The sequence below is a fragment of the Chrysochloris asiatica genome, unplaced genomic scaffold (genome assembly GCF_000296735.1).
Source record: "Chrysochloris asiatica unplaced genomic scaffold, ChrAsi1.0 scaffold00067, whole genome shotgun sequence".
In the NCBI taxonomy this organism is placed as follows: Eukaryota; Metazoa; Chordata; class Mammalia; order Afrosoricida; family Chrysochloridae; genus Chrysochloris; species Chrysochloris asiatica.
Genome location: NW_006408585.1, coordinates 7,497,331 through 7,521,999, shown reverse-complemented (window position 1 = coordinate 7,521,999; position 24,669 = coordinate 7,497,331). Strand labels below are relative to the sequence as shown.

The 24,669-nt window shown below is 37.6% G+C and overlaps 1 protein-coding gene across 1 annotated transcript in view; it reads left to right on the top strand.

The window, feature by feature from the left end:
* Positions 1 to 24,669, top strand: part of LRRC9 (leucine rich repeat containing 9) — a 219,084-nt gene that overhangs the window by 155,106 nt on the left and 39,309 nt on the right. Inside the window, exons 24-25 of the mRNA XM_006864637.1 lie at positions 403 to 511; positions 21,158 to 21,297. Coding sequence (XP_006864699.1) covers positions 403 to 511; positions 21,158 to 21,297 — 249 coding nt within the window. The remainder of the gene's footprint in view (positions 1 to 402; positions 512 to 21,157; positions 21,298 to 24,669) is intronic.

Here is a 24,669-nt window from a genome sequence, read left to right as displayed (position 1 = left end):
ACACTTCAGAACTAACCTCATTCACATATATCAACATATAGTTGATAACCTGAAAACCTTATGATTGGCCATGTCAACTTCATTACTGTCTCACGAATATGTATGTGAATTTGTAAAGAAATTGAAGACCTTCATTTTATAAATTTCTTTTATGGCATTAGGTAGTTGATTTTTTTAAAAAGCAATGAAATTCAATGTCCATCTTTTCTGACATGTGTGCCCAAAAACTGTGGTTAGCCTGCCATTTGACCCATACATTTATCATCAAGGCAATTATTTTTCATAACATTTGTCCGATGACTTTTTTAAAAAATGCCTTCACTTTTTTTAAGGGTCCTAACTTTTTCAATAGTTTTCCTGTTCTCTTAAAATAATAACTACATTTCCTTTCTCTAAATTCAGAACTGTGGATTTGATGCCAGTTGATCAATTTAGAAGTGTGCGTAATGTGAATCTACAAAACAATAATCTCACCTCATTCAGTGGATTAATCTATTTGCCTAACGTGAAGGTGAGTTAGTCACAAATATCATCTTTTTTTTCTCTCATGTTTTTCAGTGCAAACAAAGTTTATTTACTTTGGATCAAAATGTATTTCTGTATCATTAAAAAAGAGAAGTTATTCCTTCTTTTTAAATTAAACATGAGAAGGTGTTACCTTCAAAACCTCCCAAAGTTATTTTGGTTTTTGACCTTGGTTCTATGTGACTGTCTTAACTGTAGTAAATATTTCTCTGGAGTACAAGGTGGAGTAAGAGTCTGCCTATATATTGAACAGGTATGGAAAAAAGTTGGAGAATGTCAACCTTTCCAAAGCATCCTCATTGCTTTTGATTCAGTATATACCCTACAATTCACCCATGTAAGGTATACAATTAACTGATTTTCAGTATATTCACAGTTATATGCAACCATCACCACCATCAATTTTAGAACAAGAATCCCCATAACTTTAAGCTCTCACTCTCCTATTCCTCCATACTTTCTCTATCCCACTTCCATCCCCAGCCTGAAGCAATCCCTGGTCTACTTTCTTTTTTTTTATACGTTTCCCTATTCTGAACTTCCTTATGAGTAGAATTATATCATGTGTGGTCTTTGTGGCTGGATGCTTTCATTTAGCATAATGTTTTCATGCTGTGGCATGTATCAATACTTCATCCTTCTTATGGATGAATAATATTCCATTATATGGATATACCACGTTTTGTTCATCCATTTGCTTGTTGATAGACATTGGGATGTTCCCACCTTTTGATTATTTGTAGTAATGCACTATGAAAATCCATTTGTGTGTGGATACAGGTTTTCATTTTCCTTTGATATATACCCAAAAAACACTGCCATCAAGTCAATTCTGACTTCCATGTAGGGTTTACTAGTCTACAAATCTTCATAGGATCAAACAGCTCATCTGTCTCCCATAGAGGGACTGGTAGGTTTGAACCACCAACCTTGTGGTTGCCAAACCCACAGCACCATGAGGGTGCCTTATATATACATAGGTGTAGAATTATATGGTAGGGTTACATGGTAAGTCTATGTTCATTCATTTGAGGAGCTGCTAGTCTATTTTCTAATGGGACTATTTTACATTCCAACTAGTATTGTGTGAGGGTTACAATTTCTTCACATTCTCATCTACAATGGTTATTATCTGACTTTTTAATTTTACTTATCCTCACCACTCATCTGTCAGTTTGTGGTACTGTGGTGACTTGTATGTTGCTGTACTGCTGAAAGCTGTATCACTGATATTTAAAACACCACCATGGTTTCGTGGACAGGTTTCAGTGGAGCATCCAGACTAACACAAACAAGGAAGAAAAAGATGTGGGCCACTTCTCAATGGTTAGTCACTGAAAACCTTATGAATAGCATTGGAACATTGTCTGATACAGTACCAGAAGATGAACCTGTCGGGTTGCAGTTTACTCAAAATTGAGAGTATGAAAGAGCCCTCGAAGTAGAGTTGACCTTAGTAACATGGATGCAGCAAAGCTCTCAGTATCTTCATTTTCTGAAGAAGCACAACTCAAAATTAGGAGAAACAGCTGCAAACATCAATTAAATTGCAAGTCATCAAAAAAAAAAAAAAAAAAAAAGGAACACATAAAGATCTATACTCTAGGCATTGGTGAGCTGAAATGTCCTGGTATTAGCCATTTTGAATCAGACAATCATATGGTGTACTATGCAAAGAATGACAAATTGAAAAAGGAATGGCATTACATTCATCATCAAAAAGAACATTTCAAAATCTATCTTGAAGTACAATGCTGCCTAATAGAGGAAAAATAGGAAGACCAATATAAACCACTATTATTCAAATGTACGCACCAACCATTAAAACCAGGGATGGTGAAATTGAGAAACTCTACCAACTTCTTTAGTCTGGAATTGGTCAAACAAGCAATCAAGATTCATTGATAATTATTGGTAATTAGAATGCAAAATTTGTAAACAAAGAAGGATCAGAGTTGGAAAATATGGCTTTAATGATAGAAATGATGCTGGAGATCACATGACAGAGTCTTGTAAAACCAATGACTTATTGACTACAAATACACTTTTTCAACAATATAAAAGCTAACTATAGAGAAGCTCCATATCATCAACCAAAACAAGGCCAGAGGCAGATGGAACAGACCACATGCAAGTTCAGGCTGAAACTGAAGAAAACTGAAACAACTCTATGAGTGCCAAAGTATGACCTTGAGTATATCCCACCTGCACTTAGAGATTACCTCAAGAATAAGTTTGGTGTATAGACACTAATGACCAAAGAACAGAAGAGTTGTGGGATGACATCAAGAACATCATACAGGAAGAAATAAAAAGGCCATTTTAAACAAAAGAAAAAAAAGACAAAATTGAATGTCAGAAGAGACTCTGAAGTTTTCTCTTAAGCATAGAAAAACTAAAAGCAACTGAAAGAAATGAGGAAGTAAAAGAAGAAACAGAAAATTTTAAAGGGAAGCTGGAGAAGACAAAGTCAAGTATAATGAAAATTGTAAAGATCTGGAGTTAGAAACGAAAAGTGAAGAACATGTGCAATATTTCTCAAGCTAAAAGAACTGAAGAAAAAAATTCAAGTCTCAATTTGAAATATGGAAGGATTCTATAGGCAAAACATTGAATGATGCCATCAGCATTAAAAGAAGATGGAATGAATACACAGAGTTGCTATGCTGGAAAGAATTAGTCGATGCTCAGCCATTTTAAGAGGTAGCATGTGATCCAGAGCTAATGGAACTGAAGAAACAAGTTCATTGCTGATGTCAGATGGATCTTGGCTGCAAGTAGAGAATACCAGACAGATGTTTACTTGTGCTTTTTTGACCATGAAAAGGCATTCAACTGTGTGGGTCATAAAAAACTAAGGATAACATTCATAAGAATGGGTATTCCAGAACACTTCATTGCACTCATGAGGAACCTATGCATATGTCAAGAGGTAGTCATTTGAACAAAACAAGGGGATACTAAATGGTCTAAACTCAGGAACAGTGTGTACTAGGGTTGTAGCCTTTTACCATACTTATTCAATCTGTACGCTGAGCAAATAATCCGTAAAGTTGGATTATATGAAGAAGATCATGGTATCAGAATTGAAGGAAGACTCATTAACAACATGCAATATGCAGATAACACAACCTTACTTCTTGATGTGGAGGACTTGAAATACTACCGATAAAAATTAAAAAACTACAGTCTTCAGTATGACTTGAACTCTGATGTAAAGAAAACAATAATTTTCACAAATGAACCAATAAATAATATCATGATACACAAAGAAAAGAGTGAAGTTGTCAAAGACTTTATTTTGCTTGGATAAACTGTCAATACTCATGGAAGCAGCAGTTAAGAAATCAAAAGATTAGGCAAATCTTCTGCAAAAGACCTCTCTCTACAGTGTTCAAAAACAGAGATGTCAGTTTGAGGATTAAGGTGCACCTGACTCAAGCCATGGTATTTTCAATTGCCTCATATGCATGTGAAAGTTGGACAATGAATAAGGAAGACCGTAGAATTGATGCATTTGAATTATGATGTTGCAAAAGTATACATAAAGTACCACAGACTTCCAGAAGAACAAACAAATCTGTCTTAGAAGAAATAATAACCAGAATGCTCCTTAGAAGCAAAGATGGTAAGAATTTGTCTCTGGCATCTTCAACATGTTCTTAGAAGGGATCAGTTCCTGGAGAAGGACATCATGCTTAGTGAAGTGGAGGATCAGAGAAAAAGAGGAAGATTCCTGATGAGATGGATTGACATCATGGCGGCAACAATGGACTCAAAAGTAGCAAGTGTGAGGATGAATCCACCAGAGATGCTTCAGAAGACAGGGTTGAAAATATGCTTCTGAGAGGGCACAGCCTTGAAAATCCTATGGAGCAGTTCTACTCTGCACATATAGGATCACTGTTACTTGAAATCAACTCAGCCTTAATTAAAAACAACACTGAATAGCTCAGTGTGGCTTTGATTTGCATTTCCTTGATGATGAATGATGTAAAACATCTTTTCAAATATTTGTTGCCATTTGTATGTCTGGAGAAATGTCTGTTCAGATTCATTGGACTTTTATTATTATTGGATTAATTATCTTTTTTTTTAATTTTTAAAGTTTTTAAAATATATATTTGAGATATAATCCCTTATCAGATAGATGCATGATTTGCAAAAACAAGAGTAAGTTGAAGAGAATCACTACAAAATCATAGAAACCTTTATTGAACATAAATATTACAATGTGAAGTTCTTATTTCTAATATATCCTCCATCTATGACTGTACACTTTGAAGGTGGTATTTCCATCTGTGGTGCTGTAGGATAAACACTCGACTGCAAAGTTGGTTTGAACCACAGTTTCCGTCAAGTAGGTTCCAACCCATAGCAGCCCTGTATAGGGTTTCCAAGGAGCACCTGGGGAGCTTAAACCTTGTGGTTCAAACTAACCTTGCATTCCAGTGCATTAACCCACAGCACCATACTATCCTAGAAGGTTTATATCATGTTCTTTTTTAAGTGTTCTTTGCATTTAGGAGCCAAAAATTCTGAAAGGACAAGATCAGGGCTGTAAGATGGATGACTGGGATAAGATTTCCCAGTGAAATTCTGTAAAAAAGCTCTTACCATCCTTGAAGAATGAGCAGGTACATTGACGTGATGGGTGAAAATTCATTGATGCAACTTTCCTGGCCTTTTTCACACCAATGCAGGTTTCAGTTTTTTTTTAAACTTCTAATATGCCCCCATGATCATCCTGTATCTTCTGAGAAAAATCTGTATCTTTTGAGAAAGTCCGCCCTTTGGAATCATGAAACACCTACTGCATAACCTTCTGAACTGACCTTTCTATCTTGAATTTAATTGGCCCAGAATATCTGCTGAAAAGCCACTGTTTTGATGGGACCTTTTTATGAAGTCACCCTAATGAGACTAAGTCAAGTGTATTATTGAGAGATGTGGTCTGCAGCCATCGTGATCACAGAGACATGTTTAAATACATTTTATATGGAATAAACTCATGCATGTATGAACTGGAGCTCTCATTGTTGTTGCTAGGTGCTGTCCAGTTGGTTCTAACTCATAGTGGCCTGTGCACAACAGAACACATTGCCGGGTCCTGCACCATCCTCACAATGATTGCTACGCTTAAACCCATTGCTGCTGCCACTGTGTCCATCAATCTTGTTGAGTGTCTTTCTCTTTCTGCTGACCTTCCACTTAACCAAGCATGGCATTCTTCTCCAGGAACTGGTCGTTCCTGATAATATGTCCAAAGTAGAAGTGATGATATCTCATCATTCAGGCTTCTAAGGAGCATTCTGGTTGTACTTCTTCCAACACAGATTTGTTTGTTCTTCTGACAGTCCGTGGTACTTTAATATTTTTTTCCAACACCGTAACTCAAATGTATCAATTCTTCTATGGTCTTCCTCATTAATTGTCCAACTTTTACCTGCATATAAGGCAATTGAAAATACCAAGGTTTGGGTCAAGCCGATGTTAGTCTTCAAATTGACATCTTTGCTTTTGAATACTTTGAAGGGTTCTTGAACAGCAGATTTGCCTAAAAAAATCGAGTTCTTGACTGCTGCTTTCATGAGTGTTGATAGTGTATCCAAACAGAATGAAGTCTTTGAAAATTTCAATATTTTCTCCATTTATCATGCTATTATTTTTTGATCCAGTTATGAGAAATTTTGTTTTCTTTACATTGAGGTGCAACCCATACTGAAGCCTGTGGACTTTGATCTTCACTGGTATTTTAAGTCCTCCTCTTAGCTTTCAGCAAGAAAAGTTATATCACATGCATATCACAGGTTGTTAATGAGTATTCCTCCAATCCTAATGCCAACATTCTTCATATAATCCAGTTTCTCAGATTTATTTGCTCAGCATACAGATTGAGTAAGTATGGTGATAGAATACTACCCTGGAACTCATCTTTCCTGATTTTAAACCATTCAGTGTCCTCTTGTTCTGTCTGGTCTATGTATAGATTTCTCATGAGCACAATTAAGTGTTTTGGAATACCCATTCTTTGCAATTCTATGACAAATTAATAGTTTGTCATAATCCACATACTCAAAAGCATTATATATATAAACAGTGTCAATAAAGCATAGGTCCTGTAAGCACTGGACTACAAATTTGGTTTGAACCGAAAGGTTAGCATTCAAACTCACCAGCTGCTCCTTGAAAACCCTATACAAGGTCATTTTGAAATGAAACTTACTAGATGACACTTAACAACAATGACAAAACATCTTTCTGGTACTCTCTACTTTCAGCCAAGAACCGTTTTACATCAGCAATGGTATTCCTTATTGCATGTCTTCCTCTAAGTTCAGTTTGAACCTCCGGCAGTTCCCTCTCAATGTACCATTGCATTTTTCAATTATCTTTAGCAAACTCTTACTTGAATATGATATTAGCGATGATGTCTGATTATTTCTGCATTCCACTGGGTCACCTCTCTTTGGGATGGGTACAAATATTGATCTTTTCCAATCAGTTGGCCAGATAGCTGTTTTCCAAATTTCTTGGCATAGATGAGTGAGCGCCTCCAATGCTGCATCAGTTTGTTGAAAGATTTCAATTTGTATTCAATCAGTTTCTGGATCCTTGTTCTTTGCCAATGCCTTCAGTGCACTTTGGACTCCTTCCTTCAGTACCATTGGCTCTTGCTCTTAGGCTACCTCTTGAAATGGTTGAGCATAGGTTTTTTTTTTGTTGTTTTTTTTTTTTTTTTTGGACAGTTACTCTGTGCATTCTTTCCATCTTCTTTTGATGCTTTCTGCATCATTCAATATTTTGCCCAGAGAATCCTTCAATATTGAACATCAAGACTTGAAGGTTTTCTTTAGTTCTTTCAGCTTAAGAAATACTGAGCATGTTCTTCCCTTTGGGTTTTCTAACCCCAGGTCTTTACACATTTCATTATAATACTTGACTTTGTCTTCTCATGCTGCCCTTTGAAATGTTCTATTCAGCTCTTTTATCTCCTCATTTCTTCCATTTTCTTTAGCATCTCTGTGTTGGAGTCTCTTTTTCTTCTTTCTTGTCTGACTGATGACCTTTTGCTTGATTGATTCTCTTGATGTCATCCCAGACTCTTCTCGTCTTTAGTCATCAAATCAGTTCATGAGATGATCTTCAAATTCATATGGGCTATATTCAAGGTCATATTTTGATTTACCCTCCTAGTTTCTCCTATCTTAGTTGTCTTTTCACCTTTTTGAGGATGTCTTTTTTGTTTGTTTGTTTTATTATGAATTATGTAATAGTTTACAAGGGAGAACATTAGTTTTACATTCATCCTATCGTATATCATTTCATTGCCATGGTTACAATAACCTCCCTGCATCATCAACCAACCAAAAGGTATTCCCTACAAGCCTGTCACCCGGTCATCAGCACACAACCCCTCTCCCTCTCTGGGTCTAAAATCCCCAGCCACTCCATCTCTCCACATCATCATCTCTGCCTCCATCTCAGCCATCACTGCTTCTCTGAGTAGGGTTCCGCTCTCTGCTCTTCTCCCTTGATGGTCCCCGGGGCCTCTGCTCCTAGACTGCAAAGTTAATCACTCCCTTCCTTGCTGCAAAACGTCTACCTTTACATTTCCCACCTTCACAATCAGTCCTGATAACAATTATTCCTATTGTATCACAAGAGACCTATTTGCATTTCCTTTCATCAGCCCTGCCTACACAGATTGGATACTACTCAGTGGAGATTCTACCTTCCTCCACACCCTCTGGGGATCTAGGTTCCCTCTTGAAAGCTTGTAAGCCAGTCACTTCTTACCTTGTAGCCCCTCATTTTTGGTAGCCAATGTCCAAGTTGCTCATCCCTGTCTACTCTGTGTATGGATGGGGTGGGAATGATCCTCGTTGTAAAGATTTGTTCCCTCTTTTGAGCTACTGCATCCATAGGTATAGATCAAGTTCATGAGGATCTTCTGAAGCATGATAGTTGTTTGTTTTTTGAGGAAGTCTAAATATATCTATTTTGTTGTTGTTACTGTTCACACTTTTGGTGTCATATCTTTGTCCAAATCCAAGATCGTTAGTATTTATGCCTTTATTTTCTACAAAGTGTTTTAATAAGTTTTTGTTTCTTAGCTTAGTCTTTGTCCCTTGAACTTCTACATGAATTTTAAAGTTAGCGTCTCCATTTTCACACACAAAAAAAGCAATTTGAAAATTTCATCTGTTGATCAGTTTGGGGAGTATTCCTTTCTTAGTAGTGTTAAGTCTCTGATACATGGAAATGAGATAGTTTTCCCATTTAAACTAGATATTTGAAAATTAATTTCAATAGTGTTATATAGTTTTCAGAATATAGCCTTTGGACTTCTGTTAAATTTGTTTCTAAGTATTTAATTCTTTTTTTAATTGAATTATTGTCTTAATTTCATTTTTGGATTCTACATTGCAAGTATGTAGAAATACAATTGATTTTTGCATGTTGATCTTTTTGTATGTATGTGCTAAAGTGTTAAAAATTCTTTTTATTTTTCTTCCATTATAATATTGCTACTCAGTTGATTAACTAGAAGATACTATACATTTTGATGGTACTTAGTAAATAATTTTATTGAAACAGTATCTCAATGAAAACTATGTTGTTGTTATTAGGTGCCATCAAGTTGGTACCAACCCATAGTGACCTTATGCACAGCAGAATGAAACATTGCCCGATCCTGGGTCAACCTCACTACTGTTGCCATGCTTGAGTCCATCGATGCTGCCACTTGGCCAATCCATCTCATTGAGGGTCTTCCTCTTTTTCTGTGACCCTCCACCTTACCAAACATGCTATCCTTCTCCAGTGACTGGTCCCTCCTGACAATATGTCCAAAGTATGAGAGACAAAGTTTGGCTATCTTAGCCTCCAAGGAGCACTCTGGCTGCACTTCTTTCAAAACGGGATCTGTGGTTCTTTTGGCAGTCCATGGTACTTTCAATATTCTCCTCCAACACCATAACTCAAAAGCATCAATTCTTCTATGATCTTCTTTATTCACTGTCCAGCTTCCACATGCATATGAGGTTATTGAAAATACCATGGCTTGGGTCAGGCGCACCTTAGTCCTCAAGCTGAGATCTTTGCTCTTCAATACTTTAAAAAGGTCTTGTGCAGCAGATTTGCCCAATGCAATACGTCGTTTGATCTCTTGACTGCTGCTTCCATGAATATTGATAGTTGATCCAAGAAGAATGAAGTCCTTGACAACTTCAATCATTTCTCCATTGATAAGAATGTTGTTTATTGGTCCAGTGGTGAGGAGTTTTGTTTTCTTTACATTGAGATTAAAATATATAGCTTTTTAAAAAGTAACTTATGTATTCATATATGAATATAAAATTATTAGAATGAAGTGATATTTAGTATTAAGTTTTACTTTTCATTTGTTAAAACAAAAATCTTTTTTTATGATTTTTAAAATCATTTAAAATCTAATAATAGAAATTGATTATTAAAGTTTATTCAATATATGATGTGTAAGTTGGATAACATTTTGACTAGTGATCAAAAATGTTCCAAAGATGACAAGAACTACCAACATTTTTATACCACATCTAGTCAGCATTGCCATGGAAACAGAGCCAGAACAGTGTTTATAAAATAGCAGTTTACCCTAAAATACAGCTTCTAGTTTGACCTTGTTGTTTCTGTTCCTTGAAACTGACTGCACTTAGATAATTCTTCAAGAATGCCCAATGCCTACGACAAACCAGTTTTGACTAGTTTATCTAGCTCATTATTTGCCTTAAAGATGACTTTTAGAAGGCCATTTTCTTCAAAGCACAAGGTTAAAAAGTCTTGGATGAGTTACCCCAACCTCCTTGAAAGCTGGAAATCTGGATTTCAAGACAATTAAAACCATTTCTCAGTTCCCTTTTTGATCAGGATTCCTCTATAAAAATCTTTGGTAAGAAACCTTCAATATTGGTAGCCAGGGACCATCCTACTCTTCTAGCCTCTTGGCAAAGAAGACAGAGTTGTTAATGGAGACAATCAGACAAGAGTCTAGTTCCTGCTCTTCCTCATTCTCCTTTCTTCTGTGGATCTAGAAAAACAGAGACAAATTGTTACACCATGGATGGCTGCTTGCAAGCTTTTAAGACCCTAGATACTACACAATGAACAAGAAGGTAGAACAGAAACATTAAGAACAGTATTAGGTTAATTGACTAAAATGATCCATGAAATCATGACTCACAAATCTTTGAAGCAAGGAAACAAGTCCCATGAGGTGTGTGTTTATACATTAGCAGCATCAATGTCTTTATCGTGTATCCTGCAATCTTGTTTAAATCTTTTATTTTAATAGTTTTTTGGTAGGTTCTGTAAAATTTTCTGCTATTTGCCAATTTGTTGTTTGTTATTAAGTGCCGTGGTGTCGATTCCGACCCACAGTGACCCTGTATAGGGTTTCCAAGGAGCAGCTGGTGAGCTTGAACTGCCAACCTTGTGGTTCAATCCTGCCAATAGTTTTAATTCTTCTTTTCTAATCTAGATGCTTTTTACTTATCTTCCTTGCCTAATTGCCTTGGCTCTAAAACCTCCAGTAAAATGTTGCAATAGAAGTGACAAGAGTTGATATCTTGTCTTGTTCCTGATCTTTTTGGGGGAAAGCGTACAATATTTCACCATTAAGTAGGATGCTAATTAACTACAGGTTTTCGTTTTTTTTTAATAAATGCTAAATGTCCTTTATCAGATTAAGGAAGTTTCTATTCCTAGTTTGTTTTGTGTTTTTATTGTGAATGTGTTGGATTTTTGTCAATTGTTTTTACTGCTCTGTTGAGATGGTCATGTGGTTGTTCTTTTTTTTATTGTATTTATATGATATATTCCAGAGAAAGAGGCTTTCTGCTCCCATAATGATTTACAGCCTCAGAAACCTTTCACAGGGTCACTGTGAGTTGGAAACGACTCGATGGTAGTGAGTGAGTGTGAATGATATATTATGTTCTTGATTTGCAAGTATTAAACTAACATTAGATTTCTGGGATAAATCCCACTTGATCATGGTGTATAATTCTTTTTAATATATTTCTGGATTTGGTTTGCTAGTATTTTTTGAAGATTTCTATGTTCATAATCATAAAGATACTGTTCTCTAGTTTTCTTGGGATGTCTTTGTTTGATTTTGGTATCAGGGTAATATGACTTCATAAATTAAGTAGGAAAATATTCCCTGCTCTTCTGATTTTTAGAAAAAGTTGGGCTACTTGGTATTAATTATTTTTTGAATGCTTGGTAGAATTCAATGGTGAAAGCTTCTGAGCCTGTGGTTTTTTTCATGGGTAGTTTTTGATTGCTGATTCAATCTCTGCACTTGTTAGGTTACTGTTGTTTTTAAGTACTGAGAAGCCAGTCATTCATAATCACTCAAAATGACCCTGTACAGCGTTTCTGAGGCTGTAAATCTTTACTGGAGTAGAAAGGCTCATCTTTCTCCCATAGAACAGCTGGTGGATTTGAACTGCTGACCTCATGGGTAGCAATCCAGTGCTTATTCTATAGTGCCATCAGTACACCTTCTGTTGTTGTTAAGTGCTGTCAAGTAGGTTCTGACTCATAGAGACCCTGTATAGGGTTTCTGAGGAGTGACTTGTGGTTTTGAACCGCTAGTTCTGTGGTTAGCCGTCCAGTACTGATTCTGCAGTGCCACACCAGGATGCAGTGCTCCTTATAGGTGTAGCCAACGATCTTTTTCTTCTTGAACCAGTTGGTAGTTTGTACCTTTCTAAGAATGTTTCCATTTCATTTCAGTTATCGAATTTGTTTCCATAAAATTGTTCATATTATTCCTTTCTAATTTGTTTATTTCTATAAATTCAGTAGTAATGTACCCCCTTTTATTTCTGATTCTGGTCATTTGAGTTGTCTCTCTTTTTCTCTTGGTCTATGCGATGGTGACGATTTTGTGTCAACGTGAATGAGCCAGGATTATCAGTGGTGTAGCGATTTAGACAATAATCCACTGTCGTAAGATTTAACATAATGTAGTCATCCCAATGATGTGATCTGATATGATCAGCCCTTATCTTATGTAATAATCCTATATGCTGCAAATCCTTACTTCTGTTGTGTTAATGAGGTGGATGCACTCTACAGGATTAGGTTGTATCTTAAGTTTTTAATGTGAATTATGTGAGTTTACGTGGGAGAACATCAGTTTTATATTCATCCTATCGTATTTCATTTCATTGCGATGATTACAATCCCCTCCATGCATCATCAAACAATTAGGTTGTATCTTGAGTCAATCTCCTTTGAGATACAAAAAAGATTAAAACAGCAAACAGAGGTGAGAAAGACCTGCTACCACCAAGAATGAAGAGCCGAGAATGGAGTGCATCTCTTGGACTTGTGTTCCCTGCACTGAGAGGCTCCTGGATCCTGGGAATGAATGGTGCCAAAACACATGAACATTTCCAAGGAATGATGGACCTTTCTCCAGAGCCAGGGCTCTGAATTCTGCTCCAAACTATAATAGAATAAACTTCTGTTTACTAAAGCCATACACTTCTGGGGTATTTCCGTTATAGCAGCACTTGGTACGCTAAGGCAAAATTTGATACCAGGAGATTGGAGTGCTGCTCAAACAGCTCAAATATGGAAGTGGTCTTGGAATTGGATAATGAACAGAGACTGAAAGAGCACTAAGGTGTGTAATAGGAAAACTATACTGTCTAAAAGAGACTGTTGGTAGAATTGTGGATGTCAAAGGTAATTCTGATGAGGGCTTAGAAGGAAGTAAGAAGAGCTATAACACCAGAGAAGGTACAGATGGTGACAAGCAGTGACAGAGAAATGGTAGCAAGTCATAGAGAGCTGAGCGACTTTGTATGGGAGGTATCCTGGTGGAATGGGGACCTCTAGGCATCTGTCAATGAGTTAGGCTTTCTGGACCACAGAATGAGAAAGCTGAGGAAATTCCAGTCAAAGCATACTAGTGGAGTGGAGTGCCTCTGGATACTTACCAGTAGATCTAAAGAGCTTTGTAGCACTTGCTTGTTTGAGCAGACAACAGGCTGACCTCTTCTAGAGACCAGGGAATCAGGAGCAGAAGCCCAAGAGACAAGGAGCATGAGTGGCAGAGCTGCTTCAGTCTCAAAAGATATAGCTATGACCTCTGGGTTCTCAAAGAATGGGACCTTGGCCTCTGAGATTTCTAAGGGTGGGCCCATGGTTTCCTAAATTTCAAAGAGTTGGATCTTCACCAACTAGGTTCCAGAGTCTGGGGCTGCCACTAAGATGGGGCCTCTGCCCAAAGATGAGGGAGTGGGCCTGCCATGCCTCAGAGAGCAGAAAAACAGGTTCTGCCTTAGCCAAGAAGTTGGGGTCACCACTCAGGGACTAAGAGAATGTGGACACTCAAAGCTGAAGGAACTGAGCTGTCTCTCCAGTGGCCCTGGAAAACAGATCTAAAGTCCAGAGTTGAGGGGCCTCTAACCAGAATCAGGAGGACGGGAGCATTGCCTAGATGGTCTCAGCAAACAGGATTATTTTCAAACCTTGAGAGCTAATGTTGCTCTGATGGATTTTTAATTTGCTTAGTGCCTTTCGTCCCTTCTTTCCCTCCAATTGCTTCTATTTATAATAGAAATATCCACCATGTGTCTGTTCCACCATTGTATTTGGAAACAGATCATTTGTATTCTAGAGTCACATATGAAGAGGATTTTGTCACAGCAGGAAATTTGGACTTGGAAGATTTCTGGGATTAGAGAATGGGTTAATGCATTTTCAGTAGTAAGTGAGTTAGTTGTATCATGTTAGGTGAAAGTATGAATTTTTAATTGTCTTTATTTAGAGATAATGTGTGGTGTAAGTAGATGTGTACAGGTGCCTAGTGATAAGGGATGGACTATGATAGATAACGTTTTGTGTCAACTTTACTTGACCAGAATTCTCTGTGGTTAGCAGTAGAGATATATTTATCCCCCAAGATGAGATCTAATATAATGGAATCACCCTCATGATGTGATCTGATGTGATCAACCTTGATCTTATGTGATGTAACTTAGGCCAAATACAATCTACAAGATGAGGTTGCATCTTGAGTCAATCTATTTTGATATATAAAAGAGATTGAACAAGCAAGTGCAGGTGGGAGGGACCTACTACCAACAAGAAACAAGAAGTGGTGTGCATCCTTTGGACCTCAGTTTCCTAAAGTGGGAAGCTCCTAGATTCAGGGAAAGAGCAATGCCAAGACACAAGGTTCTGACTCGTAGCAACGCTATGCACAACAGAGCAAAACACTGCTAGGTCCTCTCCTATCCTCACAATTATTGTGATTAAGCAGCATTGCTGCTGCTACTGCACCAGTCCATGTCATTTGGGGTCTTGCTCTTTTTCACTGACCCTCCACTTTACCAAGCATGGTGTCCTTTTTCAGAGACTAGCCCCTTTAGACAACATGACCAAATTATGATTGATGAAGTCTTGTCATCTTCCTTTTTAAGGAGTATTCTGGTTGTACTTCTTTCCAAGACAGATTTATTTGTTCTTCTGGAAATCCATGGTAGCTTCAGTATTCTTTTTCAGCACCATAATCCAAATGCATCTATTCTTCTATGGATTTTCTTATTCATTGTCCAACTTTCCCATGCATATGAGATGAAGATACCATGGCTTGGGACAGGCACAACTTAGTCTTCAAAGTGACCTCTTTGCACTTTATTATTAAGAGTTTTTTTGTAGCAGATTTGCCTAAGGTCATTTGATTTCTTAACTGCTGATTCCATTAGTGTTGATTGTGGATCCAAGCAAAATGAAGCCTTTGAAAATTATATTATTCCAGTTGTGAGCATTTTTTTCCTTTATATTGAGGTGCAATTCAAACTACAGGCTGTTTTCTTTGATCTTCATCATTAAGTATTTCAAATCCCCTTCACTAACAGCAAGGAAAGCTGTGTCATCTGCATATCACAGGTTAATGAGTCTTCCTTCAATCCTGATGCCAAATATACAGCTACTCAGATTACATGCTCAGTATACATCTATGGCAAGAGACAGTGGAAAAGCTCCATATCATCAGCCAAAACAAAACAGGGCAGACTGTGGAACAGACCATCAATTGCTCATATACAAGTTCAAACTGAAGCTGAAGAAAAGCAAAACAAGTCCACAAAAGCCAAAATGTGCCCTTGAACATATCCTTCCTGAATTTGAAGATAATCACAAGAAAAGATTTGATGCATTAGACACTAATAACTGAAAAACAGAAGAGTTGTGGGATGACATCAAGAACATCATACAGGAAGAAAGCAAAAGGTCATCAAGAAGACAAGAAAGAAGGAACAAACCAAAATGGATATCAGAAGAGACTCTGAAACTTGCTCTCCAGTGTAGATATGCTAAAGTAAATGGAAGAAATGAGCAAGTAAAAGAGCTGAACAGAAAATTTCAAAGGCCAGAAGACAAAGTCAAGTATTATAATGAAATGTACAAAGTCCTGGAGTTAGAAAAGCAAAAGGGAAGAACATGCTCAGCATTTCTCAGGCCGAAAGAACTGAATTTAAAAATTCAGGACTCTATGGGGGAAAAAATGGAATCCTGGTGCGGTGCTGTAAAATAAGCACTGAACTGTAAAATCAGTGGTTCAAATTCACCAGTTACACCTCGCTAAACCCTATTCAGGGTTGCTATGAGTCAGAACTGACTTGATGGCACTTAAAAACAATATGGGCAAAATATTGAATGACACAGAAAGCATCAAAAGAAGATGGAAGGAATACACAAAGTCACTGTACCAAAATGATATGGTTGATATTCAACCATTTCAAGGGATAGCATATGATCAAGAGCCAATGGTACTGAAGGAAGAATTCTAAAGTGTACTGAGGCACTGGCAAAGAACAAGGCTCCAGGAATTGAAGGAATACAAATTGAAATCTTTCAACATACTGATGTAGCACTGGAGACACTCACTCATCTATGCCAACTAAGAGATCCATATTTGTGCTCATTCCAAAGAGAGGTGACCCAACAGAATACAAAAATCGTCAGACAATATCATTAATGTTACATGCAAATAAAATTTTGCTAAAGATAATTTTTAAATGACTGCAATAGTATATTGACAGGGAACTGCCAGAGGTTCAAGCTGAATATAGACCAAGAATACAGACAAGGTCATGGTATGAGTTATATCATTGTTAACATCAGATGGATCTTGGCTGAAAGCAGAGAATACCAACAAGGTGCTTAACTGTGCTTTATTGACTATGATAAGGCTTTCAATTGTGTGGATCATAACAAGCCATGGATAACATTGCAGAGAAGCATATTCCAAAACACTTAATTGTGCTCATGAGGAACTTGTACGTATATCAAGAGGCAGTCATTTGAACAGAACAAGGGAACACTATATGGTTTAATATCAGGAAAGTTGTTTGTCAAAGTCGTATTCTTACACCATATTTACTCAATCTGTATACTGAACAAATAATCTATGTAGCTGGATTTTATGAAGAAGCATAAATCAAGATTGGAGGAAGAGTCATTAACAACCTGCAATATGCAGAGGGTACCAGCTTTCTTCCTAAAAGTGAAGAGGACTTAAAGTACTTACTGATGAAGATCAAAAACCATAGTATAACCATACGCTTCAAAGTAAAGAAAACAAAACTCCTTATCACTCAACCAATAAATAACAATATGATAAATAGATAAAAGACTGAAGTTGTAAAAGACTACAGTTTGCTGGGATCCACTATAACACTCATGAAAACAGCAGTCAAGAAATCAAATGACATCTTGCTTTAGGCAAATCTGCTGCACAAGACCTCTATAAAGTGTTCAAGAGCAAAGATGTCAATCTGAGGACTAAGATGCGTCTGACCCAAGTCATCGTATTTTTCAGTAGCTTCATACGCATGTGAAAGTTGGACCGTGAATAAAAAAGACCATAGAAGAATTGATGCATTTGAGTTATGGTGTTGGAGAAAAAATATTAAAAGTACAGTGGACTGTCAGAAAAACAAACAAATCTACATTGGAAGAAGTACAGCTAAAATGCTCCTTAGAAGTCAAATGGCTAGACTTCATCTCTTATGCTTTGGACGTTTTACCAGGAGGAACCAGTCCCTGGAGAAGGATATAATGCTAGGTAAAGTAGAGGGTAAGGGAAAATACTAGAATTACCACAGTGACAGGAACAATGGGCTCAAGCTTGACAATGATTATGAGGATGGCGTGGGACCTGGCAGTGTTTCTCTCTGTTGTGCATAAGGTCGTTGAGTTGGAACCAACTCAATGGCACCTAACAACAACACACAGATTGACACATGCCTTTCTTGATTTTAAACCATTCAGTACCTCCTTGCTCTGTTTAACCAACTGCCTCTTAGACTACATAGAGATTCCTTATGAGCACAATGAAGTGTTCTGGAATTCCCATATTTCCTAATTTTATATCCCTAGTTTGATATGATCCATATAGTCAAATGCCTTTGCATGGTCAATAATGCACAGCTAAACATCTTTCTTTTATTCTCTGCTTTCAGCCAAGATCCATCTTATGTCAGAAATGATATCCCTTCTTCCACATCCTTTGAATCTGACTTCAATTTCTGATAGCTCCTTGTCAATGTACTACTGCAAGTTTTTAAATTATTTTCAGCAGAATTTTACTTGCATGTGATATTAATTGTATTTTCAGATGATCTCCCCATTCCTTTGGGATGGGCATAAATATGGGTCTCTACCTATCAGTTGGCCTTGTATATGTCTTCTAAATTTCTTGGCATAGACAAGTGAGCACCTCCAGCACTGCCTCCGTTTGTTAAAACATTTCAACATGTATTCTGTCAAATCCTGGAGCCTTGCTTTTCACCAGTACATTCAGTGAAGCTTGGACTTCTTTCTTCAATACTATCAGTTCTGAATCATATGCTACCTCTTGAAATAGTTGAACATTGACCAGTTCTTTTTGGTGCAGTGACTCTGTGTTTTCCTTCCAATCTTCTTTCAATGTTTCCTGGGTCATTCAATATTTGCCCATAGAATCCTTCAATATTACAAGACAAGACTTGCATTTTTCTTCATTTCCTTCAGCTTGAGAAATGTTGCATGTGTTCTTCTTTTTTGGTTTTCTAACTCCAGGACTCTGCACATTTTAGTATAATACTTGACTATGTGGCTCTGTAGGATACGCACTGGACTGCAAACCACAAGGTTGGTGGCTTGAGTCCACCAACCTCTCCATGGGAGAAGAATGAGGCTTTCTGCTCCTTTGAAGATTTGCAACTTTGGAAACCCAATACAGGGTCACTATGAGTCAGAACCAACTCAATGTCACTTAAAAACTTCTTGAGCTGCCCTTTGAAATTTTCTGTTCAGTTCTTTTACTTCCTCATCCCTTCTAGTCACTTTAGCTTCTCTGTGTTCAAGAGCAGGTTTCAGAGTCTCTTCTGACATTCATTTTTGTCTTTTTTTTAAATCTTTTTAAATGATCTTTTGCTTTCTTTTTTTATGGTGTTCTGATGTCATCCCAAAATTCTTCTGACCTTCCATCATTATTATCTAATACATTAAATCTATTCATGAAATGGTCTCTAAATTTAGGTGGGATATACTCAAGGTCACATGTTGGCTTTCATTGACTTGTTTAAATTTTCTTCAGATTGAGAATAAATTTATATATGAGCAATTGGTGGTAGGTTCCTCAGTCTGACCTACTCTTGTTTTAGATGATGATATTGAGCTTCTCCATCATCTCTTCCTATAGATGTAGTCAGTTTGATTCCTGTGTATTCCATTTAGTGAGATTTGGGTTTATGTTGTTGAAAGAAAGGAATTTGTGGACATCTGAGCAAGGCTGCAGTTGTAGTAGGTGCCCTCCAAGCTTTGTGATGCCACCCAAAGACGACAGGAAGAAAAACGATACTGGAAGGTCAGTCAAGAAAGACAAAAACTCAATGAATATATCTGGGACCAATGCCAAAAAGAAGTGGTCCAAAGGGAAAGTGCAGTACAAGCTCAGTAATCTGGTCTTGTTTGACTAAGCCACATATGACAAGCTCTGTAAGGAAATTTCCAACTATAAGCTTATAATACCAGCTGCTGTCTCTGAGAGACTGAAGATTCGAGGTTCCCTGGCCAGGTAGCTGCTTACTTAGTAAAGGACTTGTCAAGCTGGTTTCAAAACACAGAGTTCTGGTGAAGATGCATTCACAGGTCCAACCAACTGTACATTTTGAAAAATAAAATTTTATTTAAAAAAAAAAAAAAAAACACCAGGCATTTGCAATGAATAAGCTGTTAGCTCATTGATCTTGTAAAAAATTCTATCATGTGATTTCGGCATCATTTCTATCATCGAGGGCGTATTTTCCAGCTATAGGTCCTTTCTCTTTGTTTCCAAGTTTTCCATTCTAAGAAGCAGTAATTATCAATGCATCTTGATTGCATGTTTGATCAATTTCAAACTGAAGAAGTTCGTAGAATGCTTTGATTTCTTCATCACTGGTTTTAGCATACATTTTAATAATAGTGCAGTTAACTGGTCTTCCTTCTAGGCGTATGGATATTTTCCTATCACAGATAGCAATGTACTTTAAGATAGATGTTGAGATGCTCTTTTTGATGATGAATGCGATGCCATTCCTCTGCAATTTGTTGTTCAAGTCATAGTAAACCGTGTCATTGTCTGACTCAAAACAGCCAGCACTTGTCTATTTCAGCTCACAAATGCCCCAGAACAGCCATCTTTATGCATTGCATTTTATTTTTGAAGACTTCTAATTTTCTTAGATTCATACTGGATTATTCATGGATTTTGCAACTGTTTCTTCTCATTTTTAGTCGAGCCACATTAGCAAATCAAGGTCCAGAAAGCTTAACTCCATCTACATCATTAAAATCAACTCTACTTTGAGGAGGCAGCTTTTCCCCAGCCGTATTTTGAGTGCCTTCCAACCTGGGGGCTGATATTACAGCACTGTATCTGACAGTCTTCTTCTGCGATTCATAAGATTTTCAGTGGCTAACCATTCAGAAGTGGTCCACCTCTCCTTTTTCCTAGTCTGTCTTAGTTTGGAAGTGCCACTGAAACCTCTCCACCATGGGTAATCCTGTGGTATTTAAAATACCAGTAGCATAGCTTCCAGCATCACAGCAACTCATAAGCCACCACAGTACAACAAACTGACAGACAAGTAATGGAACAACTTTCTTCGGTCCCCTACTATATTTAAAATGTAATTTCCCAGCATGTTTGATAATAGCAAAATGTCCTTAAAACTGAATCCAGACAGAAAAACATTTACGTATTGGTAATATTATTGAATAGGAAGCTCTGGTAGTGTAGTGGTTACGAATTGGGCTGCGAACCAAAGTCAGCAGTTTGAAGCTACCAGTGGTTCCACGGTAGAAAGAGGAGGCTTTCTGCTCCCATAAAGATTTACAGCCTTGGAAACCCTGCACAGGGTTGCTATGAGTCAGAACTGATGCCATGGCACATAACAACAACAACCATAGTATTGAATCCTGCTGTATATTCCAAATTTTATTGACACCAATTTTAATAGTTTCTTGCATGTTGACTATCTCAAACCAAAGGTCATTATCGCAGCAGTTCTATTTGATGACTGCTTCATCCTCTCCGTAGGTATTATGCCTCAACTATAATCATATTGAATCAATCATGCCTCGACTAAAGCCTCAAACTCATCAAACTAGCAGACAACTACTCTACCAAAAAGTGCCCTCAAGTGGCTATGGGCAGCAAGGAGTCTCAAAAATCAACAGGTACTATTCTTTTTTCCCTTACAGTTTTAAATAATTTTGATTGAGAATTGTAAAAGCAATTAGTCACAATAATGATAGCAGTAACACTTCCCAGCCTATAGGTCTAGCTTATGTAATACATAATAACTTTGCGATTGTTACCCCATGTGTGCAGAGTATAACTTTTCCATAGGGTGTTCAAGACTGTGTGTTACATTTCAGAAGCAGAGTGCCTTCCAGGGCACCTCTGAGTGCATCTGAATTCCCAACCTTTGGTCTTGCAGTTAAGCTATTAACTCTTTGCACCACCCTACTTAATAGCTCAAGGAAGTCTGTTAATGTAGTGGTTACGAATATGGCTGTGAACCTCAGGGTAAGTAGTTTGAAACTACCAGCTGTTCTGTGGGAGAAAGATGAGGCTTTCTGCTCCCTTAAAGATTTACAGCCTTGGAAACCCTGTACAGCTATGAGTCAGAACTGACTCCACAGCACATAACAAAAACAAGCATGGCAACAATTGTGAGGCTGGCCTAGAATCAGAAAGTGTTTTGTTCTGTTGTGCATAGGATCACTGTGAGTCAGTATCGACTCAATGGCACCTAACAACAACTTTATAGCTCATGTGGTATTGTGGGTTAATGCGCCAGACTGCAAAGGTTGGTGGTTCAAGCTCACCCTATGCAGGGTCGCTATGTGTCGGAACCCACTCGACGGCACTTAACAACAACAACTTAGTAGCTGGAAGCCTGGTGTGATCTTGTAGGATAAGCCCTGTACCTCCAGGTCAGTTTGAACCATAATAAGATGGTGGTTCAAACCCACCAGCCTCTCCTTGGAAACCCCATACAGTTTTGCTATGAATCAGAACTGACTCTATGGCACTTAACAACAACAACTTAATAGCTAAGCTACATGTCTGACATAAACTTCATAAATGAACAGATCTTCAGACTATTTCTTTGGCATTGCTTTTTGCCTTAGTCTCTCAATTTAATGACCATATTGTAAAATAAAACAGAACCAGAGATTTTCTCATGTTTTCTGAAAAGTGTTTTATGTTTTTGCTCTTCTTGTATATATTGTGAGATCAATTTGTGAGGTATAAACTCTTCTTTTCTAATGTGGTTGTCGAATTATCCCAGCATCATTTGTTTAAAACACTGTCCTTTCCCCCTCTGATTTGCCTTTGATACCTTTGTTTAAAATTCCTTGACCATAAATGTAAAGGTTTGATCCGGGGTTCTCAGTTATAGTCCATTAATCTATGTGTCTGTCTGTTTTCTTTTGCAGTACCACACTGGCTTTTAATTACTATAGCTTTAAAATCAAATTTCAAATCAGGAATTATAAATCCTCCAGCTGTGTTCTTTTCCTAGATTGTTTTGGCTCTCATGACTTCTTTGCATTTCCCTATGAATTTGAGAATCAACTTGTCATTTTCCAAAGAAACGTCTGTTGGGTAGTGATAGTGATTGATTCTGTTGATCAATTTAGAAAGAATATCCATCTAAATAATAATGAGTCTTCTAATTCATAAACCTGTAATATTTCTCTGTTTATTTAGATCTTTAACTTCTCTTAGCAATGTTTTGTAGTTTTCAGTGTACAAATAGTCTGTGAAATTTATTCAGAAATATTTAGTATTGACCTTTTTGATGTTGTTACAAATGGAAGTTCTTTTAATTTTATATTCAGAATTTTATTGTCAGCATATAGAAATGGAATTGGCTTTTGTGTAATAATTTTTTACTCAAATCTAGTTGAGCTTATTTATTAGCTAAATTCGTTTCTGATGGATTCCCTAAGATTTTCTAAATACAGGATCATGTCACCTGCAAATAAAAACAGTTTTACTTACTCCTTTCCCATCATCTGGATGTTTTTGTTTTTGTTTTTTTCTTTGCCTAACTGTTATTCTTCAGGAGAAAGGCTTACTGCTCCCACAAAGATTTAAAAGCCCCAGAAACCTTATAGCAGGTGTTATGAGTCAGAACTGACTCAAAAGCACCTAACAACAATACTATTACTAATTTTTGTTACAACTCCTTCTGCCTCCTTTATTATCATATGCTAATATATATATATTTAATGATTTATTGTGAATTATGTGATAGTTTACATGGGAGAACATTAGCTTTACATTCATCGTATATCATTTCATTGCCATGGTTACAATCCCCTCCATGCATCATCAAACAACTAAAGGGTATAACCTGCAAGCCTGCCGCCGCACCCCACCCCACCCCCCGGGTCATCAGCACACAGCCCCTCTCCCTCTCTGAGTCTACAGTCCCCAGCTGCTCCATCTCTCCACATCATCGTCTCTGCCTTCATCTCTGGTGTCACTGCTTTTCTGGGTAGGGTCCCCACTCTTCACTCTTCTCCCTTGATGATCCCAGGGACCTCTGCTCCTAGACTGCAAAGTCAATCATTCCCCTCCTTTTGCTATAAAACATCTGTCTTTACATTTCCAATCCTCACAATCAGTCCTGATAACAATTATTCACTACTGTATCATAAGAGACCTATCTGCATCTCCTTTCATCAGCCCCACCCAGACAGACTGGATATGACTCAGTGGAGATTCTACCTTCCTCCACGCCCTCTGGATCTAGGTTCCCTCTTGAAAGCTTGTAAACCAGTCACTTCTTACCTTTGTATCCTTCCCCTCTTCCCCTCCCCCCCCCATTTTGGGTAGCCAATGTCCAAATTGCGTATCCCTGTCTACCCTGTGTATCAAGGGGGTGGGAATGATCCTCGCTGTAAAGATTTGTTCCCTCATTTGAGCTACTGCATCTATAGGTGTAGGTCAAGTTCATCAAATTGTATCAGATTACTCTATTTTTCCTCTTCTTTCTTCTTCTAGTTGAGCTCTGATCATCCAGTCATTGAAGCCACGTCAAGTGGGTATTATCTGCAAGTGTAGGTGTTCTTATGCATATGCCCTCTTTTCTTATCAGCTGGACGCTTCACTCTCTATTCTAGTCTTTTGTGGCTATGTCACTGACTCTGGGCTCAAGAGTCCCCAGATCTTGCCACACTGCTGGCCAATCAGGTCTCCACCTGGGTTCACAGGAGTCTATTGAGCATTGTAGGCCTTAGCTCGCAGCTTCATGGCTGTTTTAACCCCCACTTGCCCTTATCAGTGATGAACGTGGTCACCAATCAGAGCGTGTATTCCCATTGAGTGTTAGTCTTAGAAAGGGGTTTGCCCTGAGGGGATCTGACCACTTGCCTTGATGTCTCCTGGGTGAACAACTTACTTGCTCTTATAATGAATATATGTATGTATTTTTAATGGTTTAAGTTTCTTTTATTAAACAGAAAGTGAACTTGTTCCATTTTACTGTACAAGTCAAGGATAGACTAACTGGAGATAGATTCAAAGTGGCA